This window comes from Geospiza fortis, unplaced genomic scaffold (assembly GCF_000277835.1).
Source record: "Geospiza fortis unplaced genomic scaffold, GeoFor_1.0 scaffold66, whole genome shotgun sequence".
Taxonomy (NCBI): Eukaryota; Metazoa; Chordata; class Aves; order Passeriformes; family Thraupidae; genus Geospiza; species Geospiza fortis.
Window position 1 is genome coordinate 3,482,767 of NW_005054312.1, and position 25,995 is coordinate 3,508,761.

Below are 25,995 nucleotides of genomic sequence, written 5' to 3' on the forward strand. Positions count from 1 at the left end.
CATTTTGCCCTACAGCCAAGCAAGCAGACTGTCCTCCCTGAGGATGTGGCTACTGACAGTGTCAGGGTGTCCACCTACCTCATGTACTGTAGGTGCAATGGGATGGAGCCCTCCCTGTCACTTTTATGCAGCTCATTGATCCTTCAAGCAGTAGATGCTGCTCACAAACTGAAACCAAAGGACAAGGAAAGCATCCTTGTAAGGACTGGCAGCACCATACCTGGAAAATACCAGTATTACAGAGGTCCTGTCTGGTTACAGTCAGTGCTTTACTCCTGCTTCCCTCAAGGTTTTCTTCTTCCACTCCAGTAACTCAAACATCACCCTTTCTGTGAGCCACATATGTCCTTCTTCCTTCCCTTCTTTCTTCAATCTTCTTCCTTCCCTGAGCATCTGCCAGACAGCCCTAGGCTGGGGAGCAATCTCCCCAAGTTCTGGGTGAGATGGTGGAAGCAAGTGATGTCTTCAATTCTATAAGCAGAACTTCCCTTTTGTGAATGTGCTATCTCCCTGAAGTCCTACTTCAAAGAAACTTCCCTCCTAAAGAGGCTCTTCTGGCGCCACACCTTGTGCCCCAATCAGCATCCAACCAGTTCCTGCAGTTTTTGACCCCTCTTCTCTTGTTCTTATTTCCCATGTTCCTGCTTCAGGGGGTCATGGTGAAAAAGAAGAAACCAATCAAATTGACCCTGCATAAACCTGGCTTGTGACGTTTTGAAACTGCTCCAACAACAGACGGTATGGCCAGGGGAGTGCAGAGTGGCAGGACTGTGCTCAGCTGTGAGTAACTGGCAAGGACAAAATCCTTCAGGAGGAGCAGGTGCACTGCCTAACATTGCAGTCGTACATGCAGGGACTATGTGCAGCTGTCAGAAACTCAGCCTTGCTCCTGTGCAAGTATTGCTGCTGTACAAACAGCTAAGGAATATGTTTATCACTCTGAAATGGTCTTTCTTCTACAAAATTCCCCTAGCTCAAGGCAGCATCCACACTGATGCTTGTCCCTCATCTGCCACTGTGTCAGTCACCCAAGCACAGCCCCCAAGCCTCCTCTCTCTCCCTCCCACCAACATGGCTGTCCTCCTCCAGGCACTTCAGCTGCAAGCTGTTCCTAGGAAATTCTCCAGTTGACAAAATCGTGTACAGCTCCCACAGATGTTGGCCAAAATCCTGTTGGGCAATCCTCTCCATGTCATGTGCTGCAAGTTAAAGGGCGGCTGTTTCATGGCCTGCAAAACACAGGGGTTTTTCCATAGTGGCTTCTAGACAGTCATGTGTACCCTGTGGGCTAAAAGGTACTCTGGCACAAAGCAGAAAGCACATCAATCTCACTGCACAGATGGGCCATAAGTGTCTGCCTCTTGGATAGCTTGTGATGCAGTTTAATAAAAGAAGAAATGAATGCAAGTGAAGAGTAAACAGCAGAAAATGATGAAAAACTAAAGCAGTGCAGTGTGACCTGAAGATACCTAAGCCTATGACAGAAAACACAGTCTTTGAATCCAAACTGAGGGGAAGAAAGGCTCTGGATATTATGGGCACCTCTGTGGCTCTTCCATTATGTGCAGGAGGCAGTACCAAGCAGGACATCATCCCAGCCCTTAGCACACTATCTGGTGACAGTATGGCCTGACTGATGTCCTGTAACTTGCTGAGCAAGAAATGCACTTCAGCTTTACCTTCTCTCTTTTCTAGGCAGACTTCTTTCTCCCTTTAACCTGATAGAGATGGTATTAGTCCTCATTTATAAATATCACTGCATATTTGTATAACCCTGGCTTTACATTCTGTGCCATACAGAGTAGAAATACAGAACAGTTTCACTGGGGACTTGGCACTAATAAATACGTTAAGATGCGTAGAGAACAGATACCTGCTGTAAAATGAATCAAATGAAGTTTTGTCTATGTAATTTAGAACATCTAAGGCAGACTGTGCTCACTGTAACCCAGAAGTCCACTCACAGAGGAGGATGATGGGGTGCTAAAGCCTGAACCACTTTGATACTTGGTGTTTGTTAGGTCACTGTACTGAGTTCTCCCTCTGGGGGGTTTGATACAGAACTGAACCAGTGACATTTCTTCTGCCTGTTTGTATGTTTTGGCTGCTACTGCCCTTCCATGAATCCGCAGTCTGCTAGCTTTATCTGTTTGTAACATTCCAGGATTGTTTTCAGATTTTTGAACCCAGGAAAAAGGAAAACTGAAATGTGACAGAGGCACTGTGTAGAGATGGAAGGGACTGGGAGGAAAACACATGTAGTGGAATTTCTTGCAACTAACAGCTTCCTATAATCATTGCAGTGGAAAGTCAATCTTTGAAAAGGAAGCTTAAACAATTCTGCCAAAAACATCACAACAAAGTTTTCCAAGTTTCCAAAATATGACGGAAAATATCCTTCGGGGTCAACAAGTTGAACTGCAAGCCCTTCCCAGGGCTGTGACCAGAAACACAGAAAGATGGGTCCATTCCAAGAGAGGCTGCTGGGATCCGAAGCAGCACGGGAAGACGCCCCAGGCGAACTGCTGTGGCTTGGGGTGCGGCACTGTCGCAGAGCGGGTGGCAGCTGCTCGGCAGTGCTGTCATGGCCCAGGCACAGCTCAGCTCCTGGCTGCTCCTGTGCGTGTTTGCTGCATCCCAGAGGCTGACAGGTAGGGAGCACATCTGTTAGTGACACGGCTCCTTGGCTTGCAAACCTTTGTGCAATGCCATTTGTGTGATGCTTTGCGGCTCTTCAAATGTGGCCCGAGGCTTCAGGCAGCTGCACTGGCACGGGATAGAGCTGGAGTCCAGCTGGGGGGGTTGGCTGGTGGGAGCACTGCTACCTTCTTGCAGGTTGAAGATCTGCTGCTGTGTTTGGAGGCAAGGGGAAGATTTTCTTGGATCTCCACTGAAAAAATAATCTCCTGCAATACTGTTTGTGGGTTTTTTATATGCTTTTTGGGAAACAAAACCCCACCCAACCCTGTTGAGTGATAAAATAACTAAGGATTCTCCCTTCCCCAGAGGATACTTATGTTATGCTTTGTTAAATTTTTCTCTACTCAAAAATACTTATGCGGCAGTTACTTCTAAAGGCAGTTTGGCACCTATTCAACAAAAGCACTGACTTTGCAGCCAGTCAGGCATCTCTCAGGAGAGGGATCTGTGAGCCGAGAGCATCGGTTACTGCAGATAGTACCACCAAAGAAATTTTCAGATGATATAATGCTTTCACCTGAGCTAAAAGCCTTGCTGGTACATCTGTGGAGGAGTAGGAAAAAGAAGCTACATCCCAGCTCACATTCCAAAGCCACAGCTGGCTTGGATCACAGAGCCTGCAGCTGTGCAGAGAAAGAAACCTCTGCAGCCTGCTGGCTGGCAGTGCACTTCTCCAGGCAGCTCATGCATCTCCCTGAAAAAGTCTAATCAAAAATGAAGATTTGGAAGGGTCTTTTGATAGCAGATATCACACATGTATAGTCTTAAATAATTTTTTCTATTTTTTATATGCACCTGCTGACTTTAACTCTGGAGTATTCAATGTAAATTCTCACTCTTTTTTTAAATATATATATGAAAAAGCCTTCATCCATTTAAAAATAAAGAAACCCCATAAATATATTAGAGAGCTTACTATTTTATATGAGCTTTTCCATTTCATGTTTCTTAACCTGAAGGATGAGTCTGTAAGAAGTAGAAGAGGGTCTTGGCTACCGCATGACGCTGATAACACAGAGGAGGGAGGAGATGCAGCCTCTCTCTCACAGTCCTTGACCAAGACTGCTTGTGTCTCTTTTTTCATACACACACACACACAAAAGAAATAAAATAAATGCACACACTGTAAGTATTAGGAAATGAAAATCAAACAATTCTTAGGATTAATGTGACTTTCATATTCAAAAACTGCCATTCCTCTGGCCTCATATCCATTCTTCCCAGATTACATGATGTCATGCGTCCCAGCAAGTAATTAGCTGGACATCAAATCAGCCATAATGTATCTGACAAGGTTTCTTTTATCCTCATACTCTTCCAGCAGCAGAAGCTTAGGGAAGAAGTAGAAAACCAGGATAAGCATCAGTTTATGTTTCTAGCAGCAGCTTGAGGAGCCTGCCAGCACCCTCCTTTCATTGGGCAGCATTTACTTTCTCCAGCAAAAACTGCTAACCAGCCAAACCCATCGGCTCAAACCCCATCCATTCTCGGTGTGAGAGGCATCCTTGCTGCCTGTCAAAGAAGTGGCTTTGCTGCTGTATGCTTTAGCTCTGCTGGCAGCACTAAGGACCGTGATATCCAAAACCTTGCCTCAACCACTGCTGCTTCTCTTAAAAAGCTTGTTTTGCTTATCAAAATCCCGTGGTCAGCATCTGTCATATTTGGCAAGCTGAGCGGTAGCTCAGGAATGTTGAAGACGTTATTGACAATCAAATGGCAAAAACAGTAAACAGGAAGGTCTTGTGCTACCAAGCTCTGTCTGATGTCTTCCAGATGAACATCTTCGCAGCGGCACCAACAGAGCCCGTCGTGGCCCAGAGGACGCTGGCATCATGCTAGAGGTCTCCTGAGCACTGGGGGCCCTGGGCCGAGGCACTGTTCGTGCCCATGCTCCCACCTGCCTGCACGTAAAAACTCACCCGTTCTGTTTGTTCTCATCTCTGACGGGTTTCAGGAGAAAGCCTCGGCGATGCCTAATGGCATTTGTGCTCCCTCCCACTGCGGGGTGCAGCCCCAGGCGGCCGCCCCCCAGCCGTGGCCCTCACGGGGTGCCCGCGGAGGCGCAAGGGGCCATCCCCGCTGGCTTTGGTGATGGCCCCGCAGGCGGCCAGGCCCCCGCCCGAGGCGGTCGCACCGGGGACCTGCTGCAGGCGGGACTGCGGGGGGTAGCAGGGCGGGAGGCAAGAGCTGCACTGGTCCCACGGGGAAACGAGGTGTGGGGCTGCTCAGGAACGGGGCGTGGGGCTGGCAGAGAGGGACATGGAGTGGGACCAGGCCGGCCGTGAGCAAGCGGCCGCCTCTGGGCCCGCCCGAGGTTTGTTTGGCAGCGCTGCGGCAAAGCGCGTCCGGGAGTGATGGAGTTGTGCTGGGCTTTCCGTGACAGCGCTGCTGCTCTCTTCCAGATGCTCTGGGGAAGGCTGGATATTCAGGCCAACGGGACAATCCGCCTGCGGGATGAAGAGCTGGCCTCCCTACGCCCGGCACGGCGCTTCCTGCAGATTTTAGAGGAGGAAGTTCCCAAAACACCGGCAGAGATTGAGCAGCATCTGAGATATTATTCACTGACTGACACTCCCTTGCCTCCGACAGAGTTTGACCGTCTCCTTTTCACCAGTGTTTACAGTGCCTATCAGGTTCGCTCCGTGCAGGGTCTGGATAAAACCCCCTGGATTGGCTTTTTCTCTCAGCTGGTTGATGAAATCTTTCGTGACCTGTGCAAGGGGCTCTGCCCTGCAAATACCACTCTCCTCCAGGCTTCCTGGCCTTGGAAGGAGAAGCCTTCACATTTAGCATCCCTGAAACATTTCTATCGCTCTAACCTGGCCAGGACCAAGAGAGATACCTAATGAGGGAACCCTCTGTAGGAAAGGGCACACCTGGCTTCAGCTGCCTCCTTGGTTATTTTCAATGCTTTCCACAGTGTGGAGGACTTTGAATAAATATGCCATACCTTTTTATCCTGCTTTCTGCACTGTGCTGGTAACCCTCTCAGGATTTATGCACAAGCTTTTATTTTTAAATTTAAAAAGGATGAAACTGTAAAGAGCATTTCTCCTTTTTCTGATTTTTTGCTAAGTGGGCTGTGCTGAAGGGGGCAGTGCTATTTAGATGTCATATCTATCTTGATCACTGATGCTTAGGAGAGATGGCATGGAAGTATTTTTCCAGGAGAGTATGCTGGTTCAGCATTATCTTCATTTCAGATAATTCAGTTCACTCTCCTTATATTCTCCCTGTGGTTTCAGACAAATATAAGGTCTTCTCTCCAGTAGCAGCTAAGCAGGTTTTGTTGTGTTTCATGATATAGGTCACATATTTAATCTCATTTTTCTCTTCATGTGCCATCATGCTTTATGTGTCAACAGCAATTTCCCATCTCATGTATTCATTTTTCTTTAAAAAGCAACCTGAAATTGTATGTATTCCATGAAGCTTTCTAGTATTTGCATATCATATTTACACACACACAGAGCTTTGTTTCAGTTATCATTTTGAAATACACTTCCTGAAATCTCATTTAAATTCTGAAGGATCCTGACCTAGTTGTTTCTTCAGCAGATTTTGCCTCTCTTCTATAAAGTTTTTTTTTTGTACAGCCATGGCATTTTTTCAAGCCAAACATAATAAATGCATAGTCTCTATCCTCAAAATCAGAAATGTAATTATTTTACAGAAAGACATCATTAACATTTGTCTGTCTTAAACACTGCAGTGTGAAATTAAATAAATGTAATTATCTCCTCAGGAGAGTTTTGATTTTGGTTCTTGTTTCTATCAGATTTCCTGCTACCACTATGGTACATCAGTTTTGAACATTCGCTGCATGTGCTTAGACAATGGGATCCATAATTCTCTTTCTATCAATACAATTTTTCCATGTTTGACAGAAGAAGCATGTGCAACCTTCAAAGTGGGAACTGCAGCTTCTGACCTAGTTAATCTTATTCCAAGCCATTGTAGCCCCACAGATGGAGAAGAGAAATAGTAAGGCAGAAACAAGAAGCCTGGAAGCAAGATGCTACAGACAATGGTTTTAGAGGTCAGTTTAGAGTTATGACAGAAGGAGATATATTTAAAGCAGGTTGTTTGTTGCTGGATTTTTGTTTTGTGTGTTTGTTTAATTTTGGTTTGTGCTTTGCAGTTCTTTTTGTTTGTTTCTTTGTTCGTTTTTCACCCCAAAGGATACAGGAATTAAAATTAGAATTTTATTTGAAGTAAAACTTCTTGTCTCACCTAATGTTCTATTATTCTTATGCTAGTTTTTTAAAATAATTCCAATCTTTACCCTTCACCCTTTTGCCAAATATGCCCCCAGTCTTTAATGTCTAGGATATGTATGGAGTGACAGAGGCAGAGAGTGGCTGCACTCAAGCCAATTTTGAGCAGAGTATCATCAAAAAGCTGAGCTGAGATGGCACTAATGCATGAAAATATTGTCTTGCTGGAGAGTGTACAGCCTGAGCCATACCGATATATGGAAAAAGGCTGAGTGGGTTGGCTTGTGACTCAGATGCCAACACACCGCTTTGAACTCAGGATTTTGTTAGGAGCAGTTTTAGAGCATTGCTGCCTGTTGAACGGATTATAAAGTACACTGAAGTGATGTCATGAAGCTTTGTACATGCTTAAGATGATGCACTTTTCCAGTTTATGTGTTTTTGGGATACAAGCGAGGGTTTAGCTCAACTGAAACAGCACCAGTGGTGCTACGATGAAGCCTCCTGTGCTCCCACTATCTCCTCAGCAGATCCCGCCGGGCGCCCGCCCCTCTGTTTGTCGGACTGTAGGAACACAGCAGCTTCTACAGCCACAGCAGCCTCTCCACAGGGAAAACGCTCGGTGGAACTCGGCACATACGAAACCACTGGAACATGGATGCTGAAAACCTCACCCGCGGTTCCTCTCCCCCTGCAGGAGGCTATTGGTGCAGCACGTGGTGGGCTAGCAGCACCCCTGTGTTCAAGGGACTCATTCCTGGGGAAGGTATCGCCCCTGCGGTCAGAAGTGCCACCGCTGGCGTGGTACCACTCACACGTGGTGTTATGAGCCTGCTCCTGATGCAAATCTTTACAGATTTAAAAACACATTTCTTATTATTCTTACTTACCTTGCTTCTGGGCTTTCAGAGCATGGTCCGTTCACAGATTTGAGCCCTTATCTTTCACTACAAGAAGCCTGCACTTTTGTTTGTTTGTTTCTAAATGTATTCTTTACATTAAATGGAAGCTGAGATTGTCAATCACAACTTCTTGACTTCATTTACATCAGATAAAGAAAAGCACAAACCACTGTGAAACTTGCAATAAAATCATAAGAGGTACCAACCCTTCACGCACACAAATGATTAGAGAGTGTACACAGACTGGCTCAGTAACACATCAGCTCACACAATTACCATGTGTCTCTCTCACCTGAGCTCAGTACTGGCTGGTACCTCAGCCAGTGACAAGCACACAAGTCTCACAAAGTAGCAAAAATTCCAAACTGAGAACATTCTCATATTTTGTATTTTTATTACATTCATTTTCATTACATTTATTCCCTCCCTGGATAAACAAGGAAAGCCACCACACCCTTTGCTCTCTGGATGCTGGAGATCTGCAGTAACATGACTGCAGTAGTTCTCTGATCCTCAGCATCTCAGTACAGTGCCCCCCCTGCCCCAAAACTACCTCATGCTTTATGTTAAATCAAACACCAACACGGGACACAGCTACAGCCTGAAAGGCCTCTCTACAGATGAATGGCACACACAGCAGTGGCCCTGCAGACAGGGCACAAGCGTGCAGCGTAACGAAAGCACTGGACACATGACAGCATGCTCAAAATAGAGGATGATATTCAGAGAAGCTATACCCAAGTTCATGGCACCTTAGCTCTTCTTATTCTCCTTTCACATCTGCATTTAGTTGTTTGACCCTTGAGGTGAGCTGGCACCTGGCAGCCACTTTGGCTGAGCCTCTGAATAGATGAGGAAGCCTGTGAAGGTGATGTACTTGCCGTGGTTGCTGTAGGCACCATAGCCATCATGCTGATGGCTGTAGAGCCAAACGGTGTCCCCGTATTGCAGAGGCAGCATGATGCTCTGGCTCTGCATCTCCCGCCGCTTGGAGTGGTTGTCATCATAGATCATGGCCTGCACCTCATTGTGGTTCTTCATCAGCTTCACTGACATAGTCTTAAAGGGCATTTTGCCAATGGTGAAGGAGAAATAGTATGCACCAGGTATACGGCACGTGAAGATGCCAGTGGAGGAATTGAAATCTTTTCCAATATTCACGAACTCTGTATCAAATGTGATTGGCTCGTGCTGGGTTTGCTTCTCATCTGTCCCCAGGAGACTTTGTGAGCGTGCAACAGAAAATGCAGAGCGAGGGTCTTGTACCCTCTTTGGCTGGTCAGACAACACGCGTCGCTGCAAAGCTTCATTCTGCTCTCTGGGAAGTTGCTGAATTGTGTGAGGGTGTGGCCCGAGCTCTTGAGAGTCAAGAGCATTCTGGAAGAAGGCAGAAGTGTCTGGATAGATCAGGTAGCCATTGAAAGTTGTATAGGGCCCCACATTGCTGTAAAGAGCGTACTTGGGATCTCCGTGTAAACGCAGCCACACTGTGTCCCCGTAGTCAAGCTGCAGCATGGCACTCTGGCTGGCCACCTTGCGTTCCTTGCGGTGATGTTCATCATACACAATCACCTGCACCTCATTCTTGTTTCTCATCAGCATGACAGACAAGTTTTTCTTTGGGTATTTCCCAACGGTGAAGGAGAAGTAGTAGGCTCCCGGGATCCGGCAGCGGAACAATCCAGTCTTGGGATCAAAATCGTTGCCAATATTCACATACACTTTGTCAAAGGTAATCACCATCTCAGAGCTTCCTTCCATGCTGCTGGTTCTGGCCACAGAGAAAGCAGAGCGAAATTCAGTACTGGTGTCTGCTGGGAAGCCATCTGTAGGAAGAAAAATCATGCAGCAAAGGAGGCCAAAGATGATTGGAATGTTCAGTGTCATCATTGTATCTGAAAGAAAAAAGAAGCATATTTTAGCAGGAATAGCATTAATTTACAGCTCACAAATGAGCTGAAATCCAGACCTGAATATTGCTAAATAAACATGAAGATCCATGTCCAAATATTGAGAAATTTCCAGTGTGTTCTCTGAGCAGTGTATGGGACCACACCATAGTTCAGATCCCAGCACCACTTTTATATTTTCCTAGTGAGAGCTGGACCTTTTTTAACCTGTTCTTGTGGAAAGAAAAAGCATCTTCTCCTTTGAAAGCCTGACTATCCTACAGCTTGACTGCAAAACACCATGTTGCTCACACTGCAGAGGGATCTCAGAGCCTGATGGGGATTTGCCAGAGCTCCCTTTTGTTGTGCCTTTTTTTATTCATAAGACCAATGATGAAACAAAGCCCTACACAAACCCTGTATTATACAATGGAGACACAGCTGGAGGGCAGGGAGAAGAGGACATATGCTCTAGAGATTCCCATGCAGATGCCATTGCCTCGCAGTGCAGTAGTAGTTTCACAGGATGTGGAAGCTGGAAGCCAAGTAAACTGTTAGATCCCATTATTCCAACATGAATCTGTGAAAAGTATAAAGAAATATGAAGAAGAAGGAATGTTTAGGGAAGGAAGACAATGGAGAAAATTGCTCAAGTAATAAAAAAAAGAAGCAAAACAAAATGGTAAGTAAAAGGAAAGACTCCTAAAGTGTACAATGTCTGAGAGAGAACTGAAATACCAAAAATGGGGAAACAACTCCCTAAATGGATAACGGACTAGAGACATAAAAACTTCTTTGACCCCTAAAAACGTTAGGAGCTAATAGGATTTTCTGCTATTTTTTTTTTTTTTTGGACTGAGGCCAAAAATTATCTATTAGTGCTTTCAGGCTGGAAACAAAACTGCCAGTCATTCTAGTGAGAAGCTTCTCTTTCTGTCACCTCTCGGTGCTTATTAAAATATCATTCAGGCTAGGAGGCAACTGCCTGGTTTGCAGTCTGCTCCATCTGTCACACCAAAACTGGTGCCTTGCCAGCCTGCAAACAATGAATTCACAGACCAGCAGAACAGAAGCAAAACATGCAACTCATTGTGGGGGGAGGGCTGAAGACAAATTCTGCATTAAAAAGGATAAAGGCGTAAATATTTGAATCATCTGAGATGGCCTAGTAATAGAAGTAAAGCATACAGAATGCACATAGACTGTGAAGTGACAATGGGATCCTACTTTGGCAAGATGTGATACCTAGAATCACTCACCAGAAGGAATTCAGCTTGAGCCCTGCTCTCTCACACTTGAGAATAAAACTGAAATCTGAGGTGCAGCTTTAATACATAAGAACCCAAGAATAAATTAGATTCTCAATTACATGAAAATGGCGCACTAGCAAAGGCTAAAAGAAATATCTGTCCATGTTCCAATTTTACCTTAGATCACTTCTCTCACATCTGTAGCAGGGCTCTCAGCCTAAGCAGGCTTGTAAGTTTGTCAGTGAAGGGCTGAGCAAGGAGAGTTTGCTGTTCAGTGGAGCAAGGACGGGCTGCTGATCAGTGAAAACAGTGAGCAAGGGTAACTGAGTGATAACACTGAGCAAGGATAACTCTGCTGTTCTTAGTGCTGAAGAATGCTGAGACCAGCTTGACCAAACTCTCACCCTCACCACAAGGACATGCAAGACTGAGGCTCCCTGACCGAGGCTGGGAGCAGCAAGAATGTGCAGGTCCTGATTTGGAAGTTGAAGAGAAGAAACTAAAAAGCTGCCAACACATTTTCCAGCAGAAAGCATATTTTGCTGAGTAAGCCTGAGAACACATAATCTAAAAAATGCCTGTTTTGAATGCACATTAAGATTAATCACTTTATACTATAAAAGGTCAGTGTCACTTTTGCACAGCAAAGATTTCTAGCATACCTCCCTAAGGTGTGTGAAGATCCTTCCCTTCAGTGGGGACACTCCTCAAGGTTATTCCTTGAGGCTGAACAACACAGATTTTCCCAGTTGTTGGTGTGGGTAAGTAACATCAATCTCTGCTTAACAATTTTTCTGCTACCTTGAATATAATTGCTTTATTAGAATTGCTTCAAAAACAGTGCACTAAATCAGTAGTAATAGCAATCCATACTGTGCAGGAAATGATTCTGATTAAGTTTTTCCCCCCTAATCATTATTGTAATAAATTAAAATAAATAATTAATTTTATTTATATAAATATATCTCATTTGCCATCCTTAATTCTGCAGGATGAAGTTGTATAAAAGCTCAACTAAACCTGTGTAACTCTTTAGATATAAACCATCGACTAAGTCTGGGGCTAAGATTGTGTCCAGCTGTGGCTTGGCTCCTCTCTCAGAAAGAATTTAGGAAGGGAGTCCTTTCTGTACCTTGTGGCTTCTGTTTGTGAAGGGAGGGCTTCTCTAATAAACTTTGTCTGAAGCTCCCATTCTGCCTGTGACATCTCAGAATTTTCCTCCATGCCCCTGAATTCAGAATGCTTTTCCTGACCTAGCCTGCTCCTTCAGGCCTCCATGGGCTGCAATGAAGGTTTCTGAGGGAGCTGAGTGATGTCAATTTGAGGCCACTCTCTATCACCTTTGAAAGGTGATGGGAGATCAGAGAAGGTCCCTGGTGACTGGAGATAGGCAAATGTGACACCCATCTTCAGAAAGGACAAGTGATGCTACCTGCAAAACACAGGGTGGTCAACCAGTTAGCCCCTCACTTTGGTCCCTGGGAAAATCATGGAATGTTCTTCTTAGAACACATTTCTAGCCAAAGGACATGCAATTTAGCCCACGTTATTCAATTGAGCATAGACTAATCAAACTGATTGTGTCTTGTGGGAAGAGATCGGTGGATGTCACCTGCATTTTAGCAAGGCTTTTGTTTCAGTCTCCCAGAGCATTCCTACATCCAAATTTTGATGTTACATAAGTGGACTACTAGAAAAGTGAAGAACTGACTGGATTATCAGGCTTGAGAACTAGTGTTTAATGTTTAATTTCAGATGTCCTCTTCAATATTATTTATCAATGTCCTGAGAAGCAGAGAGAATGCCCACTGATCAGTCAGCAGATAACACCAAAACAGATGGTTGACCAATATACTTGGAGGCACAGCTGCTGTTCAGAGGGACCCAGACAGGCTGGGGGGATGGACTGAAAAGAAATTCAGTGACGATAAATGCAAAATACTGTACCTGAATGGAGTAACCTGTGTGTTGGTACAGACTGATGACTGACTGGTTGGAAGTCTGTCTGAAAAGGATCTGAAAAGGGTCTAGGCTTCAGGAGAACAGTAATTTGTACTGAGATAGTGCTGTGCCCTGCAGGTATTGAAGGCTTACAGCACTCTGGGGTGCAGAACAGAACACAGCCAGGAACCACAGACTGTGATTATTCCTCTTCAGTTGGCACTTGAGTGATTCCAGAAGAGGGCAGCCAAGATGGCTGAGGTCTGAAGCACCTGCCCAACAAGAAGAGGCTGATTGAACTGGGCTTATTTAGCATGGAAAAGAGAAAACTTTGGGGGGATCTAGTAGCAGCCTTTCACTGCCTTTAGTGGCTCCAGACAGTACGAGGTACTGCACTGATGAGCATGGTGGAAGAATAACACACAATGGTTATAAAATCCAAAGGGGAAGACTCAGACCAGATACAAGCAAATTAATTCGATGATGAGACAACTAAGAATGTAACAGTTTGCCCAAAGAGATTGCAAGATCTCCATCCTTGGAAGTTTACAAACAAGACTGGATGAAGTTGATAGCAACCCAGTCTGCACTCAGTGTTGGCCCTGCTTTCAGTAGGAACTTGGACTAGAGACTTCCTAAGTCATGGTTCCTGATTCTGTAACTGAATCCCTAAGCTACTACTTCTTGCATTTAAAATTCACTCCCTAATAACTATAGCCATGGCACTTAGATAGAATTAACCAGCTAACAGCAGGTCTAACACACAGATTATTTTCCCTCCAGCAAATTGAAGCATATTCAATGAAACAATTAATCCATACCTAAGTGTCACACATCTGCTTCCATGCTGTCTTTATTTTAGCTTACTTTGTAGTTTCTCTGTTCCTCAGGGCAATGACTGTCTTTCTTCCCATGTCTGTACAGCATTTGGCTGCCATTTAAACAATACTAGTAGACCCTAATATCCCACCAAGAACTAAATCCCAAAGTGTCACACTCGTGAGCCCAGCTGCTGGCTCAGCAGTATTATTTTTGCAGAGTGCCACATCTAGCATGGCAGGCTCATTCCAGCTTCCAGCTTAGAAAACCAAGCCCTAGAGGCAAACTTTTAAGGACTATTATATGCTCCAGATTCATACACATTCATTGTTATTCCAGTGATCACCATGGTGTGGCTGCACAGAGAACCAGTATGACTGTGACATGGCTGTGTGCTCTTGAGACAACAAATGACAGGAAAGGATATGGCATTTGCATTTTTAGCAACAAGCCTGCTTCTCTGAAATGCTGCCTGGGCTCCAGATTTTGTTCAGCATATCCAGGAGTCAGGGGGGATACTGAAAGCACATCACTGCTGGCCAAAAAAGCACAGAAAGACAAAACAGACCAAGTTTAACAAAGTATGTAGTGAATCTGACCTTATGAACCTTCAAATGACCACTATCCTTGTTTCTGTTTGAAAGTTAATTTCTCTGTAATAAGGTCACTTATTAAACATTGGATCACTCAGTACAGTTGCAAAGACCCTCTGCTGCTGCTGCCCCTTATTTATCAGCTCTTTCCAAAAGCAAGTCATTTAAATAAAGCAGTTAATTATGCTGTGCTTCCATTAGCAAGTTGTTTCCTTGACAGCTCCCACTCACCAATTTCAGCACTATTTAGGTTCTTTTAAAAATAATGTGGAAAGTATCTAATAACTGCCTCTCAAACTAAACCAGTCTAAGAATAATTTGCCAATCATTAGGAAGACACATCCAGCTGAAGGGGTTCTATAAACAGAGGCAACTCGTGACAGCTTTTGGACTTGAGTATTCTCATAGTAATTCTGAAAGACCAAGCTGCCAAAATGCCCTCTTCCTCTCCCAAAAATTGTTTATGGTGCCCAAGTCTCTTTTACTGGTATAGTTTTCTTCTGGCAGGGAAGAGATAGCACCAGGGATGTGAAGCTGGCCGTGGACACTGTGGCATCAGCCCTGAGTTCTTGCTATGATCGAAGTTTTAAAACGGAAGTGTGAGGCAAAAGACCCTGGCTAGAGATGGAAAATGGGTCTTCAGCATGTGGCAGCAGTGTTATTCTCATTACATTTCTACACAAATCAGGGCCCTTTGTCCCCTACCCTGCCATTCCTTATTGTCCCAACACCCCAGAAGCATGGAAGAAGCTAAGCAGACCCAAGTGATAAGCTAGGTAGGCTACTGCTTTTACTTTAGGCAGAACCAGCAGGGACAGCAGCCCACAGAGAGTAAGTCAAGAAACTAATTTTGGAATAGGAGGCAAAAACATATGATGCAGCTAAACAATTCTCAAAGACACTGGCATTAAATTAGTGACCTGAAAAGAAGGGGCTAAAGTGGTACTGACTCACATAGTAGAACAAGAGCTGCAAAACTTTCTTGAAAAGAAAGTCAGAATTCACCATTTGCATGACCCAGGAAATTTTAATAGCTTTGAGTTTGCTGGAGGTGATTTTTCTGTCCTGGAACAGAATCAATGCACCAGTGAAAAGACAATTAGTTTTACTCTTCTACTGAGACACGTGGATCTATAAAAGGACATTCAACAATAGAAAGGTCACCCCATTTCTACACTTGCAGGACAGACCTACTTCTGAAATCCACAAGGGTTTTCTTTTTATACCAAAATATTAATTATCCAGGTTCCCTAGTCTTACCTTATGCAAGAGTCCTTTAATTTCAGTGGGAGTTTTGCCAGGAATATCACTGAAGAATGAGATATGAAACAAAATTGAAGCAGTACAATTGGATCAGCTGTTACTAAAAGGTTTTTTAAATCCTGTAAGCTGCAAGAGCAAAGCCCTGTTCTCCCTAGCTCTCACCCTAATATTTAAGGACAGCTGCAAATGTTTCAATTATTTGAATCAGTGAAAGCCTGTGTAATGAACATCTTTCTTGGACTATAGTTAGTGAGATTTCTTTTCCAAAGATACCACATACTGTCTGTTCCACTCATCCAATACAGATTAAGAGTATCAGATAATGATGCAAATGCATCAGTTCTTCCACCATCAAAGAGAAGATAATTGTAGCACATCCTCAAAAGCAAAATCTGTGTAAGAGTACATGAGTAACAAAATCAGTGATTCACATAAAGCTCTGGCCTTTCTTGGCTTTTGATGAATGTGTTTGTTGGTTTTTTTTAACTCTGGCACAACCCTGGGAGGTAAAACATTGTCTGATGCATTCAGGATGCCTTTTAGAAACCATATGTCATGCCTTGAATGACAGACACGTATGGCATTAATATAGAAAGTGCTTAATTTTGAATGCCTCCCTGAGTCAAGGGAGAGTCCTTTAATATAATAAAGCAGCTTCTGTGTACTCAAAAATCTGTGGAGAGGCAAAAATTATTTTCAAGTGCCTCAACTCCAGTCATACTGGAAAAGGAAATGGAGAGACTTTTTGGGCAGAAGCCAATACTGTTACTCTGCATTTCAGAATATGATGAAACCTGCTATTTCAACTGAAGTCCTAACAACTCTGGTTAAGCTAAAATGATATTATGTGAAATGATGTAAATTCACTCACCAAAATGAAAACATGATAGTTCTGACATTAAGATTTTTCTTCTTTAACATAATTTATGAAAATCTGTCATATACATTTGAAGTACCAGGGTGATACACTGCATCTGCCTTTTTTGCTACGATTACATTTTAAAATATATTAATTTAGACAAAATGGTGTTTTAGTAGAGAAGATGGCTGAATAAATCCTAGGGGGGAGCAAGGAGTTATTCCAGCAAACTAATGCTTTAAGATGTAATAATTTTTTACACCCTTTTCTAAATGAACATATTACACAAGTCCAACTCTCCACCACAAACACACTACTCAAGAAAACAGGACTAAAACTTCAAAGCAAAGAAATGTGCTCTAACACTGCCAGAAGTGGAAGAACAGAAAACACTGCTAGAACATTTGAGTTTAAACCGTAGTTCATAAAATGTGTTGAACACTGTAAAGTTGTTTTCACATGCGGTTAAAGCAGCAGTTGATAAGCAATCATTGAAATTACACCAGCAATAAACAGTGAAAAAAACTGGCCATTGATGGGAAGGAGTTCAGTGACAAACAGCTCCTGTGAAAGCAGAGGCCAGAGGAGACTGGAAACCACATCTTGAGAAAATCAGAAGTCTGCTGCTGTGCAGTGTTTATTTAACACTGCTACCTTTAGACATAAAACACTGAGACCATTTCAACAGTTGGAATTTTCACATGGATCCCACTACAGTTACAGTAATGCCAAAGTTAAACCATCTATTTTCTCGGCCCCAAACATAATTTCCTTTTTTAACCTGGTTTATGTGTGCATTTCTTTTTCTTGGTGTGCACAAGAGATGCTGAGACTGTGGAATAAGGTGATATTGGAGCATTTCATCTCTCCAAGCAGGAATCATACGGCTGCACCAGGAGGCAGATCACACTGGCATAAAGGATTAACAAAGAGTCTGGCCTGGAATACCAGGAGGTATTTTGATAGGCAAAAGAAAGTATCTGACACTTTGGCAGTGAATACCATCAAGATCTCAGTTAAGAGAGTGAGAGAGGAAGGCCCCAAAGGCAGACTGCACACTGCAATCAAGTTCTAGAGAGAGGGGACTCAGAGGACTTGGAGGATGGAGAAGAGGGCAATTTCCTTGTTCCAGGTGGCTAGACTAGAAGCCATGTAGCAGGAGGACTTTCCCACAAAAGTGCTGGGTGTTTTTGTCTGTGAAGGTAAAACCATAAGAAGCAAAAGGACACTGCCAGAAATTGTACCAGCGACAGACCTACTGGGGTGACAGACACTTTATGAGAAAGAATGCTGAGTACAAGCAATTCAGGCTATTCCAATGTGAAATTAATCTCTAAAAATGAACAAGAATGTATCACAGGGGTTTTATTTTAAACTTCTCACCTGGCTTAAGATACTTAAAATGAATATGGTGGATGTGGATATTAAAGATGTTTGCCTGAGTCCAGAGGAGGGCTACAAAGATAACCAGAGAGTTGGAGCAACTCTTCTACGAAGATTGGCTGAGAGAGTTGGATTTGTTCAGTTTAGAGAAGGCCTCAGGGTGACCTTACAGCAGCCTTTCAGTACCTAAAAGGCTACAAGAAAGCAGAAGACAGACTTGCCACGAGGGCATGTAGTGATAGGACAAGGGGGAATGGCTTTAAACTGAAAGAGGGTAGGTTTAGATTAGATATTTAGAAAAAGATCTTTCCTGTGAGGGTTGTTAAGCACTGGAACAGGATGCCCAGAGAGGCTGTGGATGTCTCATCCCTGGAAGTGTTCTAGGCCAGGCTGGATGGGCCTTGGAGCAACCTGGTCTAGTGGAAGGTGTCCCTGCCCATGATTGGGGGGGTGGGGGGTTGGAACTAAATGATCTCTAAGGTCCCTTCCAACCCAAACCATTACATGACTCTATGAAATAAAATGGTTTTATTTCATCATCTGACAGAACTGGAATGAACAAGCAAGACCCAGTTAGTAGCACAGCAGTGCTAAAAGAGAAGATGAGGAGGATGGTAATGACTACACAAATGAAAGACTCTTAAGAGGCAATGAGGAAGAAAACTTAGAAGTGTTTACCAAATACTTTTCTAGGTTGGAGACAAAAACTGGGAACCTAAGTAAAATGCAGATGGGTTCAGCATCCCAGACTACTGCTCTAATTTTTCTCTTTTAGTAAGAGTTTCTTCAAGAAAAAGAGAAATAATTTTCCCCAATAACGTAAGAAGCATGGGGACTTTAAAGGGTTCATACAGAAAGAAAAACTTTTTGGACAGCCCCACTGATCATGAGCTGATTAAGGCTTTCCGGAAGTGGCAGGATAGTTCAAATCCTTAGGAACATTAAAAAAAAAAACAACTCTGCTTTAAACTCAATTGGGTAAACTGAGGTATGAGTGACAAAGTGGAAACACTAGGTAGGCAGAATGACACTGGAATCAGTACTCTGGAATCAACTCGAATTCTAAACCCTTTATTCTTTCTGCTTTATTGTTACACATCATAGCTCTTTCTAGCAGTTTTTCTACACTACTTCCTTCCAGTGAAGTAAGGTTTAGTTCTCAGGAAAATCTCCACTCCCTCTGCTAACAAATGAAAGTCCAGCAACAGTTCAGAGAACATCAGTAGGTGTTTTAGTATACATAAATACACCTACAGGATAGGCAGATATTTGACTTTTTTTGAACCACACTTTCCTCTATGGACCTAAGCAACAGTTTGCTTCTGTGCAGCTGAATTAATATTTTCATCCTCCACTCATGCTCACCAGAAGAGGAGGTTCCTGGGCTGTTCTCAGAGTTAATGCTGTATTTGTCCATTTTCTTTAAATCCTTAGTTGCAACAAATACTTAGAGACATTAAGGAAAAGGTCATCAAGGTCATCATACTCCAGCTAAACACAGGCTGTACAGGCTTTCCTTCCGGTTCCCTGTTGCCTTCCACTTTCATTCACATTCCCAGTCATCCAGCAGCACACTATGGCACCATCAGCTGGGCAAAATCTTGCAGTGATTCTTTCATGTTCTTCTCTCACTTCCTCACTAAGAATGAAAACAACTGTTAATAGTAGGTTTATTGTCCAGGAACTAATATGAACCTGTGGGACCCAAGCCCCACAAAGATGTAGCAAATAGGAAAGCAATTGACATGACAGGAATTTTGTGTTACACCTTCCTGTTGAAGACTGTTGTCCTGGAAATTGTGATGATATTACAAGAGATACTGGAACCTGTAGTGCGCTCTCAAGGCTTACTGATTGTCCTCTCTGTAATGATTTTTTGTCCTCAATTTTCCTTCTGTGAGTTTGTGCTCCTGCACTTTGTATCAGCAAATATATGATTTTAATTTAATTGCAATGCAAGATCCTAATCAAACAAAAACAAGTTTTAGATTTTTCTTTTCTGTTTCTTTTATAGCTGCATAGCCACACCTTCTCTCTCTTTCTCACTTCAGTGGGCAAATAATCATAACTTTTTCCTGGAACTCTGCACCTGCAGAAGTTGTTTTCAAACCCTTCCCCCACTCACTGGAATGTTGTCCTCCAGTCATGTCTCTAACACCTGCGACATCACCCACCTGAGTGAAAGCTAGAGGGAATATGCTGGTTCTTGCTGGTTAATCATCAAACCTCAAGTTAGGATAAACCTATGCAGTCCACCAGTGGTCCCCTATGGGAATTAATGGATAGCTGAGTGCCAGCTGGGATTACATGCCATGACAACAAAAACTATTTTTGTTTCATCATTGAGCCTGAACTCACTGTCTGCTATGAGCTGATTTAGCAGTCCAAAAATTTTCACAAGGTGGGTAAATCTGGTCTCCATCCTGACAATGTGCAGTTAACAGAAAACTGTCAGAAAGGATGAGATTAGTTTTACTTTGCTTGATAAATCAACTTCTAATGCTAGGTTTTATACTGACTACGGTTGCCTGACAGCAGGCTTTGCAAATCTATCTGAAAAAACTCTCAATGTACGGGGGCATTTTCCTACAGGAATGCTGCTTTCTTTGTGAGGTTTTTAGCTTGTCTTGACAGGTAAGTCAGGAAAACATGCTGTCTTTTAACATCTGCCATCACATTCAGCCAAAAACCCACATTCATTTCTTTTCATGCCCTGCTGTTTCATTACTGTAAAGAAACTCGGGGAACACTGAATTGCACTGCAGTGCTGCTCTACACTGTCAACATGCGGCAACATCTCAATTTGGAAATTCACTGAGCTCTAGTTTAGTGAGGAAGGTGATAAAAGGCATTAAGATCCATTTATCTTTCATCTCTGCTCTGGCACTTTCATTTCTGCCCTTCCTCCTACTGGGTCAGGACAGAGACCTGAATGAAAACTCTTGTGTGGGGAAAAAGGGGTGTCAGTCATAGTCCACACATGCTAATGTTTTTTCTGGTCCCGTTGTCCAACTCTCCAACTGGATCACAGAATGATTTGGATTCAAGAGAACTCAAAGATCACCTAGTTCCAACCCTCTGCTATGGGGCAGGGACACCTTCCACTAGACCAGAGTCCCATCCAACCTGGCCTTGAGCACTTTCAAGGATGGACATTCACAACCTCTCTGGGCAAACTGTTCCACTGCTTCATCACCCTCACAAGAAATAATTCCTTCCTATTATCCATGATAATCCTGTTGCTTTTGCACCCAGGGAATTGGTAGACAGATCAAAAAACAATAATTGAAAGAATAATTACTGCCTGGGACTACCCCCATTTTTGTCACCAGACAGTTGAGACCCCTTGAGATAGAGATTTCCCCTGGTATGGAACAGAAGGTCTTGATGAACACTGAAATTCTTCAATACATATAGTAACCTATAGTGACAATTAAATGCAGCAAAGTAAATCAGCAGGGTTAGTAATTGTCATGCTTATTAATACTGACACTTCACAACCAGCAAGGTGTAGGTCCCCATTTTCAGTCTTACCTGCCAAATCCCTTGTGACCAGACCTCTCTGAGGAACATCTATAGACAGCTGGAACCTGAGTTCTTTCAATTTTTTGCCCATCTTCCTAGCAATTATTTCTCAGAAGGCTATAACTATTGCAAATGAGACAACCCAAAGCTGTGAATTGACATTTGATATCTTCAGGTAAACCACAGTTTCTGATTCCACTTTTAAAACATTTAGTATATTTTGGTCCATTGATTTAATCAGCTTGTCATCTTTTTCAACAGGGAACTGTGAAGTTCCTCCCCAACACCCTGCATAAGTCAAGTTTTCACTTCACAAGTTTTTGAACCCGGACTTTTCTGTGACAATCTGACACAGAGGTGCTGCCGCCTACAAAACAGAATCGATGTCCCTGGATAGAGGGGCAGAGAGAAGCATTCCTGAACAATGCCCTCAATACACACATACCTTTACAAGGTTTTTCCACTATCTGCTTTGTAGCTTTATATTGCTTCCAGTATTTAAAAAACATCAGTCCCCTCATCATGGCAGCAGAAATGCTTGTGTGACTATTCCAGTAAAACTCTGTCTGCACCGGGGAGCTGCTGGTAAAAGGCTTTGGCATTGCCCTCAAAAAGCACTGCTGGTCACTGCTGTTCACTCATCAGCTCCTCATTCACAGGGAGGGAGCTCTCAGTGCCTGTCAAGTGCTCACAGATTCCAGGCTCATCTCCGTGACCAGCCAGGTTCCTCCCAGGCAAAATTGCCTTTGACAGCTTGAAGTTGATGCCTCTGATTTGGCTCATAGGAAAAGAATTTTGTTAAAATACTGAAATGACACCTGCAGCCATGCATTGGCAGGTTTTACCTGACTTTTAGACTCTAAATTAGTTGGACATAATATAAAGAACATGAAGGCTATGGCTGCTCTGAACCTGGCTATGCAGATGCTTCATTTAAAGCAGGCTTGAATATCATTACTTTGCATTAAATATACAGCTCATACTGAAAGAAGGACCATTTGCAACAGCCTACACAATTTCCTTACAGCCACACTGAGAAATTCCAGTCATGCACCCTAAACCCAAAAATTCATATTCAGTTCATATTTCAAGATAGTGGTTCCTCTATTCAAATTCTTTCAGTCTCCTACCTTCCTTATAGCTACTTCTATCTAACAGCTCTTCTTTTCAAGATAATTATCAACATTTTCCACCAGGAGAAACATTTACCATCTGCAGAACCCCCTCCAGCATGCTCAGTATTTTTCTGCACAGCCTGTCTCAGATTTCCTCACAAGTTTCCTGGAGAATAACCCCTTCACCTCGTTGTATCCTCTTAATAGTAAAAATAGGATTTTTTTTTTTTTTACATTAGCTATATTTGCTTGATCTCCTTCCAGAAGCACCTTGTTCCAAAGCTAAATTACCTTCAGCAGTGGATCACAGCAAGCCTTCTTCTGGATACCCTTTCTGTCTCTCAAATAAAGACTCTTTCATACACTCATCTGAGAAGTAAAGACAGTAAAAGCAAGGATGGGAAGAGGAATGATGAAATAAACTCAGGCAAAGCAGTATAAGCTGATGTCAAGCACTGCTCAGTCCTTGGGTGGAAGGGATGTGAATTCACTTTGAAATATCTGGGGCATCAAGTGACTGGCTTTCTAAGCATATAATGATTTTTCCCAAGGTGTTCCAGCAGTAATGGAAGATGAGGGGAGGGGGAAAATCCATCACAGCTTATATAGTGTCACAGTTTGTGCTCATGTGTCCTAGAGTAAAAAAAAAAATCAGGATTTCTATCAGTTTATGGATAATTCCAGTGTAAGAGAATTTAAATTACAAGAGATTATTATGCTAATATGTTCACTGAGCAACAGCTCCACGAAAACAAGCTACTAAAAAGTGTAGCCTAACTCTTCATTTTCTCCTTGTCTTGTTCATTCAACACAGATTCTTTCCAGCAGTTGCTTTGCAGCCTTTCAGTCCTAGAGAGTAACTGTTTCCACAGAAAAAATTCCCTATTGCCTGCTTGCTATAAAAACACTTCCACTGCTCCCAGTAGTCTTTAGCTTCTCTAAGAGCTTTTCTTTTTGTCTGAGTGAAAAGGTCTAAAAGCCTGAGGAGAGAGAAAAATCCCTCTCCCTTTAGAGGATTAAAATATTATTTGGTTGGACTCAGAATGTGTTCTATTCAGGATCTTATGTGCAGCCCACCACTTCAGCATCCCCAAGTGTTGATCATTGCTCTCTTTTTTCTTTTTACCTGTCTCCTCACAGAGATCCAGGATTTTTCACCATGCACAGGGGACTGTCTGTTCCATTTATATGAAACAATATATGTTAAACCATGAGTACTACAGGACCTAGATTATCTCCCTGGATAAATGCCTAAAAATATAAATCATAGGACTATGATTTACTTTATTCTTATTCTGAATTCCATTATTTATTTCATTTTACCTCTAAAACCTATTTTTGGACTACAGCCTTTCATTCAAGGAATAAAATACTAGAAGAGTTTGTTTTTTCAGTTCAGATAATTTTACTAACTGCTAATCTTGATTAATTTTTCTTCTTCCATAGCATTGTTTTCAGCATTCATAAACTGAATCAAGCATCTGCTCCTGGGAAATCAGAACGTTTCATTCCTTCCCCTTTCTTCTAAAAGGAGATACCTCTTCTAACTGTCTTCTAGAAAGCTCTTACTCTTCTTTCAGGCTCTTTTCAGAAAGAGGTGGTCTGTGGTCTTGGTGCTGTGCTACCCCTGGATATCAGACAAATATCAGAACAGGGCAGGCAGACTTCTTTTATTTTATATACATGAAATGATCATGAAATGATCTACAAATGCTAGAAGCATGGTCTAGAGGAGAACTTAAGACACTGAACAGTCCAAGGTGCTTTCCCATTATAGGATCACTAGCCTTATTTGATTCTTCGCAGATGACTGTCTCACCTGTTCTTAAAATGTCTTCAGAACCTCCCTATATCAAATATCCAACTGTTTTTATGATCCTAGGTCCTAGAAAATTATTCTTGTAGTTTAAAATAATCTTATTTTCTGCTGCTTCTTGCTTTCTGCTCCATCCACCATGAAGAAAAGATCATTTCCTTCTCTATTTTTTATCTGAAGACTGTTATATTTCCCTGTCAAATTTCTGGTCTAAAAATTACAGTTATTTCAAATCATTCTGCAGGTCACATCTTTCTGACCCATGATGAGTCCTACCGCCCTCCTCTGGACTCCCTCTGATTGAATTGCACCTGTCTCAAAGTGCAACAACCAACACTTTGCACGGCCCCCAAGCTGAGGCTTTGGCCTCAGAGCAAAAAGATTGCTTCACGTCTTCCAGACTTCCATGTCTTTTACATATCCTAGCAAGATGTTTGCCTTTATTTGCAACAGCATGACATTGACTCATATTCAGCTTGTGATCTATCATAACATATTCTTTTCTGTGGAGTTGCAACCTAGTAATTTACTTCTGCCTTGTGCTTATTTAGTTGGTAATTTCTGCCTTATTGTAGTATCTTGTATTTATTCCTACTGAATTAAATTCAGGTCTTTTCCTAGAAGGTCTTCCAATTTATTGGAAAAATTTTGAATTCTAGTATTTTCCTCCTGCATATTTCAAGTGTCACAGTTTTATGTCCCTGGAAAACGTGATATACCCACTCCTTATTTACCATCCAGGTCCTCTAAGCAAACACTGTATAAACGCAGATCCAGGTCACCCCAATGCAGCTACTGTGTCAGTGTTAGCAGCTTGGCCTCTCTGAAGGACTGGCACATACTAAAAGCATACATATTATGAGCTCTGAATCTTCTGATATTTAAAGAAGATCTGCTGTTCAGATAATCATGTTTACCTAGTTTATAGCCTCCTTTACCTGCTATGTTCTGTGCCTCACCAAAACAAATATTTGCATTAATGTGCTAACCATAGTCAAGAATCTCAGCTTTTACATTAAAAATACCCAAAACCCAAATGAAATCTCATACTCTTGTTCTACAAATAGCCTTTAATATGTAAACTGAAGTCAATTCTGTCAGAACCTGCTGGAATACTGACAAAATAATTGGGAAAGATGTGACCATTTCTCTTCATGGATTTAGGGGTATGATAGAAATGCCCTAATTTATTACATTCACTGTAGTTACAACAGCAGCATACACTTCAAGGGCAGTACTAAGGCAGCTGGTTGATTTCAATGGACTGAACATTTCCTTTGCATCTGCTCTTGACCAGTGACTGCAGGATCTTTTCCTCGGAGCTGAAACACCAGTCATGACAGTCACAAGCAGGCACATCGCAGACAGTGAGCCTTTGTGTACACTGGAATAAAGATGATCTGGTATTCCTCCTGACAACAGAGCCTTAACTCTCTCATCTAGCCCTGACTCTTATTCCAGTAGTCACTACCACACTGCCCCCAAATTCCTTAACCCAATATAGACAGTTTTCTTGGCACCGTGGCTGAGACCCCGGCACAGCAGAAAATGCACATGCATGGTGCAAATTAACCAGCTGGAGGGTAAAGAGGGAGAAATAGGGCTTTATAAATTTTCCCTGTTTCCCAGTGGGGCCCTAGTAATCAATTATTAGCCCCTGGAGTAGTCCCTTACTGCTTTCTCTGTGATCATCTGATTCTGGCTGTGTTACCTCTGCTGGATT

At 42.7% G+C, this 25,995-nt stretch overlaps 2 protein-coding genes across 2 annotated transcripts; one reads left to right on the top strand and one right to left on the bottom strand.

Annotated features, from left to right (window-relative positions):
- Window positions 1–2,487: 2,487 nt before the first annotated feature.
- FAM180B (family with sequence similarity 180 member B) lies at window positions 2,488–5,825 on the top strand. Its single transcript, XM_005419469.2, has 3 exons — window positions 2,488–2,651; window positions 4,474–4,541; window positions 5,103–5,825. The coding sequence occupies exons 1-3, from the start codon at window positions 2,585–2,587 to the stop codon at window positions 5,544–5,546; spliced, it is 579 nt and encodes a 192-aa protein (XP_005419526.1). The 5' UTR covers window positions 2,488–2,584; the 3' UTR covers window positions 5,547–5,825.
- A 2,364-nt stretch (window positions 5,826–8,189) lies between these two features.
- Window positions 8,190–19,248, bottom strand: C1QTNF4 (C1q and TNF related 4). Its single transcript, XM_005419470.2, has 2 exons — window positions 19,182–19,248; window positions 8,190–9,714 (listed from the first exon to the last, which is right to left on the bottom strand). Exons 1-2 carry the CDS (start codon window positions 19,231–19,233, stop codon window positions 8,606–8,608), a joined length of 1,161 nt encoding a protein of 386 aa, XP_005419527.2. The 5' UTR covers window positions 19,234–19,248; the 3' UTR covers window positions 8,190–8,605.
- Window positions 19,249–25,995: the final 6,747 nt, after the last annotated feature.